We start from the raw sequence: 12,189 nt of genomic DNA, 5'->3' as shown, positions 1-12,189 counted from the left end.
AACACAAGCAGCTGTTCCTAATGTGCTGTCACCTGTTGATTGTTCCTCAATACTGTTTAATTTCAAAGCATTGAAGATACTTTTCTAGTAATATACTAGATGTCACTTTAACGCAGTAATATCACTATTCCACACTAGATGGCGCTAAGAAATACATTAAAAATCAGGTTCCAAAATGCTGATTACGAAGTGTAAAATTTCCGTTTACTGTAATTAAGTAGGTTAGTATGTATTATATAAGTAAAGCCAGTACCATCAATATTTATTAAGAGTACCATCAATATCAGATGCCAAAGATGAGAAATAATCTGTTTTATTTGTATTATTAATGCAATAAATAATTGAATGAGTCGATTGGTTATATAAATGTAACTATTACTTAATTTATAATTCTTATGTCTTTATCTATATTATGAAATTTAATTATGACACATTCAGACGTAATCCTTTGTCGTATGTAGATACCTAGTAATAACTATAAAAGACTGATTGATCAAGAAAAAAACAGAATAACTTTTAAAATTTAATTTAATATAAAATCGCTGTTCATGCGAGTACAATTTATAATACAGGCACAGTCATTCATCTCATTTATTCCCTTACACAATCTAAGGATTACTTACTTTATGTAAATGTTATTTTTAGAATTTCTATTCGTCACTTATAAAGGTCAATTTACGTGCACTAAACAAAATTTCATCTACTTTGAGCTCGTTGTTCGGAGTTTAGTATTTATGTTAAGTGCATCGTAGAGTTTAATATTCTTGGGAACGGACTGAAGTTAGAGGTAATTCTCGTCAGATACTGCTTTCTACTGGTTTTCTTTAATATTACGTAATTCAAGTCTTTAATATTTACAACACAGGCAATAGAAGACGCGCTACTCATAGACATAATTTTGCAATACTATCTTTCACATATCTATAATTTAATTTAAAATAATAACTGGAAAATCAGAGGTAAGGCTAAACACCAACTGCAAATCAGGACTTTTTCCTAATTATTTGTGGCTAGTTCTGTCGCAATCAGGAAATTCTACAAACGCGACGCACATTTTCTCTAAACTATGACATTATTCCTATAATAATCTAACCTTAACTTAATGCTAATAACGGTTCTTCTGGGTCATGTTTTTGGCTTGAATATTTTGAATTTGCTTTCTTCCATTGCTCTTTCTTGTTTAATTTCGTCGCTTCTAATTTTAATTTAGTTTTTGAAATCTTCGTAGGACTCTTTTTCTCATCAAGACTTTCTAAAGTTTCAATGATATTTTTGGGTCTAGTGGCAACTTTTCTTGTTTCTTCACTAATTTCGTCTGCTGTAGAGTTTTTGTTAGCATACACGACAACAAAATGGGAATAAGCGGCATTAGAAGGGGTATTGATATCAGCAAAGTCTTTGAAGTTTGCAAATTGATCTTGATTGAAATTTGGTCTAGGATTGGCGACATAGCTTGCTCCAAAAGAGGGCCGGCCGTGTCCGTTATTGTAGTAAGAATTGAAGCCATTATCGAATTCTGAGTCTTCGTCGTTCCGGACGTTGAAAGTCCCTCCTCTGATAATGCCGAAGTTTCCTGAGCCTAAAACGGCGTTGTTAGTGGCATCGATTAAAGGAGCTGACGCTTGAGTTTCTGGTTTGGTAAAGCCGTCGAAATTTCTAAAGCTTCCAAAGAGAGGGTAGTTTAAGAGGGACTTGTAGGAGTTTGGTCTTTGACTAAAGGCTCCTTCTTGACTTCCGAAGCCGAGTCTGAAGTTGTGTTGTCTGGGCTCAAAAAGATTTGCGAAGGATGGAAAGAATGTTTGCGAGCCTCCAACGAGTTCTATGGAGTGGTCCGATTCGTCGGCCTCCGCGTCTGCATCTGGTGCTTGTGCTCTTTGTTTGATGTCGGATGGTGCAGCTACAGCCTCTGGTATGATTTCTGATGACTCTGCCATGAGATCTCCTTTGTCATCTGGAACAAAGTAAAGCAAAAATTTATTCGGGACTATTGAAAATAAAATACTTGGCTATTTAATTTTAGTATCGTCGATTGATTGATTGTATAAAGGTTGAACATACAAAGTCTTATTTAAGCATTTAATTAATATGTTATTTTAGGCAAAAAACATAAACCCGTGTCCTAACTATAGGTAAGTAAAAACGTTTATTGACGGATAGATACTTTTCTTTATTTTGACATTTGCGCAATTAATGCAATTTGGAGGACAAACAACAGAGCAGCAATTTTAAAACCTTGGTAAACGTGTAGTATGGGAGGAACTGTTTAAGAGAAGTAATTTCGTACAAACATTGCACTAATTCATAAATATGCATGGGCCATTGTTTTAGTCGTACGCATGCGGATTGCGATCAAGTAGAGTTGCTTATATTTGGTAAGTACTCGTATCCATTGATCTCGCATCCACTCGTATATATTGTTACCTATACATTTTGTTTTTTGCAAAAGAGTATTCTGCAAAAGAGTGACGCGCATTTAATTTTCATTTTAGATACGTGGAACAAATAATATAATAAGATGAAAAATTAATCGTCCCTTGAAATTTTACTGTCAGTATATGCATACGATTATGATGTTAATCATAAGTCTATATAATAAATATTATTACTATAACTTTTTCTTTAAAAAAAAAACCGACTTGAAAAGTTTGCTTATCGACTTTGTTCGATTTCCATGGGATCACCTCATCAGATTCTGACTTCATGGTGACAATGGGACTGTTACGGACTTTGTACCTTTGTACATTTTGTATTTTCTTTTCTGGTTGTCATGGTGACGATGATTGGTTGATTACATGTGGTGTGTCAAGTGAAAAGTCGAGTTTTATTTGCGGAAAATAATTAGTAATTTGTGATAATCGAAGCGAACCCGGAACTGCATCAGCGACCACCTTCAGAGTATACCCTTTCAAACAAAAAAAGAATTTTCAAAATCGGTGCACAATTGATGGAGAAATTGGTGAATACACGGAATATAAAATTTGAGGATTTCCTTCGATTTTCATGGGATCTCCTCATCTAATTCTCACTTGGCGATAATGTGACCACCACGTGATTGCACCCTTTCAAACAAAAAATAATTTTCAATATCGGTCCACAATTGACGGAGATATCTGAAAACTTCAAAAAAAAAGGAGGAGGTTATACTTAGGGCGCACTATAAGTTTCCGGAAAAGGCCATTTACTTAAACAATATTTAAAAAGTAATTACAACATTTCAAATCATTCGTATGAAAAAGTGCATTAACGCTAACGGAGAATATTTTGAGCAACAATAAATTCATTTCTGACCATTTATAGTATTTTTTTTCTTATTCATTCCGGAAACTTATAGGGCGCCCCACGTACGTTCGGCTACGTATAACCTCCTCCTTTTTTTGGAAGTCGGTTAAAAATATTTTATATTTTTTGTTTACCAAATATACCAGAAGCAACTCTTACATTGTCTTCTAGATACCGTAGGTGTTTAACATGCATTCCCGTGTTAAACAACACATGTTTAATGACCTAAAGAATGACGCATAGCATTGTCCTCACACGATACCGCCACACTTCCTACTTTTGAAAATTAATGACTGCGCTCACAAAATCAATTTACCTACTTAAAATGTAAATAATAACATAGTATATAATAAGACTGGATAATTTGTCTTAGAAACTACGGAAGATAATTTTGCTCTACAAATTATGTAGTTGGAGAGAGTAGACAAGTTAATTAATAACACACAAGCGATTTATAACAGAAAATCGGGCTTCACATTTGTGTTATATACCATGCATGTTAATTTTATTAAAAGGGTATAATATCTTACAAAAATAACAGAGATATTTTGAGGACGAATTCGGTACAAAAACCAAAAAGTTTTTGTGTTTTTGTTGGACCTTACACCTCTGCGGCCAAGATTGTTATAGCTAGGTAACTACATATAAGTACTGAGTTAGTAATCACTGTCAGTTGACGGTGTGTCTGGTCCTCAAGTAAAGTAGAGCACCTTGTGAAAGAGTTCGTCCAGGGAGGTACTGCCAACATGCCTATTTCTGTCGCCAAGTAGTGATGTGAAATTACAGACACATTGAACCTACTTTTAAACTTATGTCTCAAGGTGACGGGCGCAGTCGCAGTGCATCTCAGATCTTTGTGATTTAAAGATCTGAGTGGTACCGCAACTGTTATGGACAGGCGTGTCGCTTACCATCAGGCGCACGACTTGTTCTTCCCGTCACTTAGTATCATAAAAAGTCTGCTAATTTTAAATCATATCAGTTGTGTGTCAATGGTAGGATTTTGTACGTTTGGTATTCAGTTAAAGTTAAAGAGTAGTGGTTTGCCAACGCGCTACTATTCAACTGTCATTGCAATTTTTTGGTAATTTTGCTCTACAATGGCGAGTTGATGGTACGTCGATGACGTAGTCTAATAATTTTTTGATATAAAAATACATTATTATAAAGAAAATGACATTATTATAATTTGAAGACCAATTTGCAGCATATACGAGATATATAGAAAAGAAGATGTGCGTAGTAATTTCCACGGTAAGTTTAGTAAGGCAAAATCGATCGTTAGTGATTGAATGAATTAATGTCATTACTGGCATTCCATTGACACTCTATTGACACTCAACTGCAATTGCAACTAGATTTTGGGAGAATAATAAATATTGCAATTACAATATACCCGCAGCGAAGTCTCAATGAAATGACCAGTGATTTCAAGAAAATTAGACGAATTGGATGTAGTTAAACAAAAAAAATCCAATGCACTACAGTGTCCAATCCAGTCAATTTCGTGATAAGGTTTTTTTTGAAGGTTAAAAATGTTTCTCACTCTTCAAAAATTTTACGTCGTGTACTTCAGAAATATTTATTTATGTTTATATGTTGGATTTTTTTTATGATCTAAAAGGTTAGACTTTAGGAACCATTTAGTACATATAACTCGTTTTTTGATAATTTTGTGGATTGGATCCTTTTTGCTTAACTACGTCTAATTGGGGAACAGTACGCGTAAGGACATTAGCGCGATCACAGGTAGCTCAATCAAGGTAGCTAAATATTATTCAAAACAAAAGAAGCGTTGACACGACAAGAAGTTAGGAAATATACATCGTTTCACGTTATTGACTTTACGTTACACAGGTTTAGGTATCTATTAAAGCACATTGCTTCCCAAGTCTATTAATAATTACTATTTTGTCGCATTTAACACTTCACTTCCTCATTCGACTTGTTACTTGGTACTAGTCAAGTGGTTAGAGAAAACGCAACTATCTATTATGTCATACATATGTGTGTAAGTGACGTACTTGCCGGTTACCGGTCTTGCGGTTTGCGGTTGACTTTATTTTTTCCTTTTCTTAAAAAAAACTAGATCAATGGTTGAAATCAGAACGAGCTGTCACTTCATTATTAAAAGTTGCGGTTGCTTGCAACTTTGTTTGCATCTATATTTGGTATAGTAAAAGTAAATCTTACTCTCCTTTAATGTTGTAGTCGTGTATGAGGTAGAAAAATATTTTACTTCGAAATTTGAGACATAACGCCGCAAAGATTTGAAGGTTTTTATAATTTTTTTGTGTTGAAAGTGTTTTTCAATTTTTCGTAAACATTGCGATGCAGTTTACATAACACATGTAAATTTAATTTTGTGTAAATAATATTTTTTATATTGATTTCGTTATCTTTAGAGTTGTAAAATTAACTTGGGTCAACCTTTGACCGACTTAAAATTGGTTGAAAATTTACATTTTTCTTTAGAAAATAATTATTTTGCAACTGTGGCACGGGTCAGGAGAAAGTAAAGGTTAGCATAGGACAAGGCTGAATCAATCGAAGTTTTCTTTAACTAGGTAGTTTAGTAATATATCTTGAATATTATGAGGTAGGAAGAGAAAGCACGGGCGGGAAATATGGTTAGAGTTGAATGTATTCGATAAAGGAACGAATGACAAAAGAACTTTAGAAGGGAAAATCTTTCACCCAGGAAGTAAGAAAGAAAATGTACAAACATAAAAAACAATAGAAAAAAGTTTAACAACAATTTTGCGACACACAGACGCTCGCGAACGAATCGCGAGCGCACTTGCGACAGATTCCGTTCAGCATGAGGGTTCTCGTCACGATTTGGCTTACTACAATGATATAAATTGCATTATACATAATACTGGTCGATGTTCGTTGTTTCGTCATATCTACCCAGTATTTAGGTTATGCGATTAGATGCGTAGGTAATTTTTGCTAAACATAACTGTATAGGTACGCTTTCATTATAAGATATTTGATAGCACCTCCCTTTCCAACTCTTAATATTTTCTTTCAGAAGGTTGCCTGGAAGAAATTGCTACTAAGCAATAAGGCCGCTTGTTGTACATTGGCTTACTTTGCAATACTTACATTACTGTTCTCTGTTGTCACTGAAATTTTAATGTGCAATAATGAATGTTTTCAATCATTTATTCACTCATTTATACAGTAAACTACATTTTATTCCGTGTTAGTAAGTATAGATCTACCAGAGTGTCGTGAACCGAATCAAAAAAATCTATGTAGATAATTTCGTTTATTCTCAGTAGGTCCATGTACTCAGTTTCACGTGGAACAATTGTAACTCAAGAGTTCCGTACATTGAACTAGCGGGATTAAATTTAGTATGTAGATCTTTGTATAGTATTTGGATATCAGATGGTTTTTTTACAGTCATATATTTTGTTTTAAAATAAAAATAAGTACATGAAAACTGATAAACAAACCAGACATACTATTGAATAAAACACTTAAGCAATATCAAGTCGGTTATCAATAAATATCTAATTCAATTTAATGAACCGTGCGGAATCTCATTCACTTATTCAATCAGTTTGGACGTGAGTCCTATTTACTAGTGTTTACCATTTGACTTTTCGTGTTGATAAAGTATTTAATTGACGTGTATTTTTTTTTAAATACACCGATTTCCGTGTACGGAAAAGACGGTATTATAATCAAATCCGCAGAAGGATTTCATGAAGCATCTAAGCCAATGGGAGTTTCTATAGAAATTCTTGCATACACGGTTTTGATATAAGATATTGTTGCAAAAAAAAACGAATTTGTATGATATTCTGCAAACAAACAGGCGGTAAGAGGTCTGCTACGGTTATATTCAAAGTTATCAAATATACATGTAATTTTTTTTTTATAATGAGTACCAAGTGACGGGACGAACAAGTCGTCCGCCTGATGGTAAGCGACACGCCTGTCCATAACAACCGCACCACCTCTGCGCCTATTACTTTGAGACATAAATTGACACGCCCCATGTGTTTGTAATTTCTTCAGCACCGTATCCTTCAAAACTGGAACGCAGTAATGCTCACTTATCTGCTTGGAGGTAGAAATACGTAAGGTTGCAGCACTTTTAGAAGGAGCTCTACTGCTACTACTACGTCATCACCTCATTATACGTCTCACAGTTGGGGACTTCACACATTTTCCAAAGGATATGAACCTTCTCTTCGTGTAGGCTTCACAGTTAGCGAGAAGTACCTATTGTTACTAAACAATGTCAAATGTACATGATTTAGAAATTAAGGTCATGCCGCCACGGGTATTCGAACCATTGGTATCTGCAATTGAGATGCAACCGATCTCTCACTGAGCTACGATAGCTCTTCGGTAAATATATAAACGTTTTAACGAAATTAAAATCAAATAACTCTTTGCGTTAAGAAAATGTCATATAAAACTATAAATTAGGTAACAGTGGCACGAAATTGAAGGGAAAGCTAGTATTTGGCCTAGCACGTAGCCAGATTGACCTAGTTGGTACTAGAACTGGTCACATAGATCCTATCTCATTATTACGTAATGATTTTACTTGAGGTTTCATATTAGGAGAATTGTTTTTACCCTCTGTGTGCATATATATTATTTACACTGTATCAATTTCTCCCCAAATTACGACTTCTTAAAAAAAATATAGCTTACATTATTTTGTACTGTCTAAGTACCCCAGGTACTTCGAGAGCCTTGTTGTTATTCAGACGACAGGCCTTCACCAGGGCGCGCTACTGAGCCCAACTTTATATCACATGTAACATAAATTTTCAACACTAGTCATAGTACAAAGATCGGTGTACTAAATCAAGTGTAAGAGTCGACCTATATTAAGTGTAGGCGTAATTAGTCTCATGAAATTATTGCAATATCTTCGCGATACACAGGATAGTGACAATGTGTGTAAACATTACAAAATATTACGAATATTAATAACGATGAAGTAAGTAACTTTCAAAATGTACATATAATTCTGTAGAAATTGGCGGTATAATATATAATTGAATCGTGTTATAAAGTAAAACATCAATGCGAAATTGGTCCACTGCAAACTTAGTAAATTGTTAAGCAAGAACTCACTCGTGTGTATTAAACGGCAAATGGGTACACTTTACTCCTACGGATTAAGTACAATGTTTACACAAAAGCGTAATACTTGAATTGATGTCAGCACCGACTCTACGCACATGTAAATTTATTGCTATTTGACGGTACATTTGGCTACGAATTTAGACAAAAATATTGTAATGTGAATATATTTCAATATACCTACACAGTATTATGTAGACACCAACTTGTGTTTTGTAATTCGACGATAAGTAAGTTACGAAAGGAAGATCTTCATAAATACCAATGAATATGAAATACCTATGTATGTGTATGGCAGAATTAGTTTGGTATTTGGAATATAATAAAGCGTTTAGTGCACCTGTACTTAAAATAAAAGTATACGTTTGGGCAGGACTAACTGACAGCTACATCCGCGAAAGAAAATGCTTTGCCATCCAAACAGGAAGTGTAGCCAGCCTCCTGGACAAGATGCCCAAGTCCGACGCGTTCAGGAAGGAAACCGCTGATTGTTTGTTCAAGTAAGGTTTATTGCAGCATCTTAATAATAATAATAACGCACACACCCATAGATCCGCGCTAGGGAAACCCTGTGTTTTTTATAATAATAATAACGCACACACCCATAGCTCCGCGTTAGGGAAACCCTGTGTAGCGGGTGCCATAGATACACACATAGACAACTACAAATTACACCCAAACTCACGAGAGAAATAATTGTAAGCAATACAAATATTACTCCCGGCCCGGGAATCGAACCCCGGACCTCTGCGTGAGAGACCAGCATGGTAATTTTCGGCCACAGAGGCAGTATAATAAATCTTATTGGTTTTGAGGGTTGTCAACCAGTTGTTCCACAGAGGTGTGGTGTCTCGCGCTAGATTCCGATTTTTATATATTTTTTATGAAGTCGATATTATAAGTACGTATTTTTAATTTGTTCTATATTACGTATATTTAGTGTCCTTTAGTTAAATGTTATTTAAATATTATAATAAATGAATATATAATAAAGAATTTTTCAACCACCAGTGGCTTACTTAAGAAAAAAATACCTATGTGGAGAAAAACCAGCAAATTATATTGATAAATATTTTACATTTATTGTATAATACGTTGATTAGGCATTTATTTACCTAACTGTTTATCAAAAGACAGTCATGGCAAATTATCGTAAGTAGACGATAATGGTATGTAAATAAACACATTATTCATGTAAAAAGTCATAGTTACCGTATAAAATACGCCCACATCATACAAAGTGGCTATGTATATCAGATTTCCGCATATGATTACATATTGTCTATTTAATCATAGCTTATTATTGTCAGACGAAGTCTTCTCCTAGTTTCCATCAAGAAACATTATTGCCACACGATTTCCTGATAGCCGTAAGGCAAACCTAAATTATGGCATCGCAGTTTCCTATCTATAGACATCCATACAAAATATTAGAATATCTATTACTACTTGTTGTAATATAGGGTATGAACGTTGTTGTAATATAGGGTAAGAACGGCGTGGTAGCCTAATGGTTTGACCTACCGCCTCTCAAGCAGAGGTCGTGGGTTCGAATTCGGGTTCACACCTCTGGGTTTCTCGTAATTTAATATGAAATTGACCATGAGTTTTTCGGAGAAGGAAAAAGGAGGAGTGAGAAAACCTGCACATCAAAGAAGGTTCACAACCCTCGGAAAATGTGTCACGTGCCCGATCCGCAATGCGCCAACATGGCGAACTATGGCCTAAACCCTCGCCTGAGAGCAGACCCGTGCCCAGCAGTGGGACGTATAAAAGGGTTGATGATGAAATGATGATGTGATATAGAGACAAAATTATAATTTCTCAAACTTTCTAGGAAATGGTGGTAGTATTATGGAAAATAAATGGCGCGATTGTTTGTAGCTTATTGAATAGGTCTGGACTACAGATGTACGCTGCACCGTAGCATTTTGGCGATGATTCTTCCACGTCACACTCGTCGAGGCGCCGCCGGGTAATTTCGACTGGTGTAAAATTGGCAAGGCTGAAATGGATTTTATTTTAATGAAGTGTCCTTTGGCTTTCTTTGTTAATTGTTTGCTATTTTCAATAAAATAATTCAATTGTACATTCAATTCAGACTAAAATTTAAATGAGGAGGCTCACTGGTCATTTTTCCCGCTAGATGATATCATTGCTGGTGCTGTTGAATTATAACAAATATACGCGATTTAAATTCGGAAAAATAGTTTCATTTCCTGTGTAGCAATCGCGAAAACGTAAGAAGTCGAAATATATAATATTCTACTAATCAAATTCTAAATAAATCTGAAAGGCAATGGCTGTAGTTCAACTTTGTAAGTTAGTCTATTTAGATAATTATCATATATAGATAATCATACATATTTATGAAATCAAAAATGCTAACCAACAACATACAAAAAACATATACATATACACAAAAACACACACACACGTGTCGAGCCGGTGTACATGTGTGCTTGCGTGCAAGCAAATGCTTGTTTGCATACACGTACGCACGTGCGCCTTCTCACACTAACACACGACGCGGCTTCGGCTGTCCACAGAGTTTCGGAAATAAAATACCATGATGTATGGGTACGTATACTATTTTATAATAACAAAATGATAAACATTGTTAGTAACGTCTGTCCATACTCGTGGTCGTTTATAATGTGTAAAAGATATGTAAAAGCTCTCGACAAACTAGGTGTGTTTGTTTTATGTTATAACCGATACGTTGCATAACTAAACGTGACTTGTGGTCACACGACTTGCTCGCTGTGACATGTGGACGTTCGACATGTGAAATCTGGCGTAATATTATAAGAGTACTTATGCAGTGACAGGTTAAATATTGTGTTTTATTATTGTCACTAAAATGAAAGCTTTGATTGAGATGTTTATTGAGATTGTTAAATTAACGAGCTTTATAATTAGTTGGGACACAAAAACCAATTAAAAAGATCTGTCGTCATCTTTATCACAATCACAACAAACTTTTCGATACTAACGATAAGTATACCGAGCGTCTGAAATGTATAAAACAGCAGTATTTGTTGTTTGCGGTTTCGTAGTAAAAAACAATTGTGGTAGCCTAGTGAAAGAACGGTTGCTCCTTAATTAGAGGACAACGATTCGAATCCCTGTGGCAAATATGATATGATTTTTAACCGACTTGAAAAAAAGGACGTGGTTCTCAATTCGACTGTATGTTTTTTTTTGTAAGTATGTTACGCGATAACTCCGGTATTTGTGAACCGATTTTCATGATTACTTTTTTGTTGGAAAGAGGGTACCTCCGTAGTAGACCCATTTAATTTTGAAGAAAATCATCCACCTCTAAGGGTGACTGTTCACGCAAAGGATTCATTTTTATAAATAGCGCCTAAATTTTATTATAAGGAGCAATTATTTTAATGGTTGATTTAGCTATTCTCCAATTCAAGGCGTTTTTCTCTCGCAATATACTTTCAGTAGTGAGAATCGATTTTTATTATCTCCTGTGTCACGTCCCGTATAGTGGCGAACTAGGTGATTAATCTAGGTTTGTGCACTTTTCGGTAACCGATTTCAATAAAACTTGGTAATTATTTGTTGTTCCACGTACTTTGAGGTCGGTTTTTTTAGTACTCTGTATTGAGATTATAATTTTAGTATTTTTGGAAAGCATTTTGATGAAACCTACACGTCAAACAAACTTTAAGAAAACATGTGACGTCACCAACCCGACCAGATGCAGAAGCAGGACCAGATGCAGAAGCAGATTTACCACTAAGATTCTTGAAAACTATACTATAACTATAA

General features: G+C 34.9%; 1 protein-coding gene across 1 annotated transcript in view; it reads right to left on the bottom strand.

The window, feature by feature from the left end:
- Positions 1 to 539: 539 nt before the first annotated feature.
- The window catches only part of LOC113229475, a 115,642-nt gene continuing 103,992 nt past the window's right edge, over positions 540 to 12,189 (bottom strand). Inside the window, exon 2 of the mRNA XM_026463074.1 lies at positions 540 to 1,951. Within this exon, the coding sequence (XP_026318859.1) occupies positions 1,095 to 1,951 (857 nt within the window). The 3' untranslated portion in view covers positions 540 to 1,094. The remainder of the gene's footprint in view (positions 1,952 to 12,189) is intronic.

The sequence above is a fragment of the Hyposmocoma kahamanoa genome, unplaced genomic scaffold (genome assembly GCF_003589595.1).
Source record: "Hyposmocoma kahamanoa isolate Upper Pololo Valley unplaced genomic scaffold, ASM358959v1 62, whole genome shotgun sequence".
NCBI lineage: Eukaryota > Metazoa > Arthropoda > Insecta > Lepidoptera > Cosmopterigidae > Hyposmocoma > Hyposmocoma kahamanoa.
Note: the sequence above shows the minus strand (reverse complement) of the source record. Positions and strands in the feature narration are given on the sequence as shown.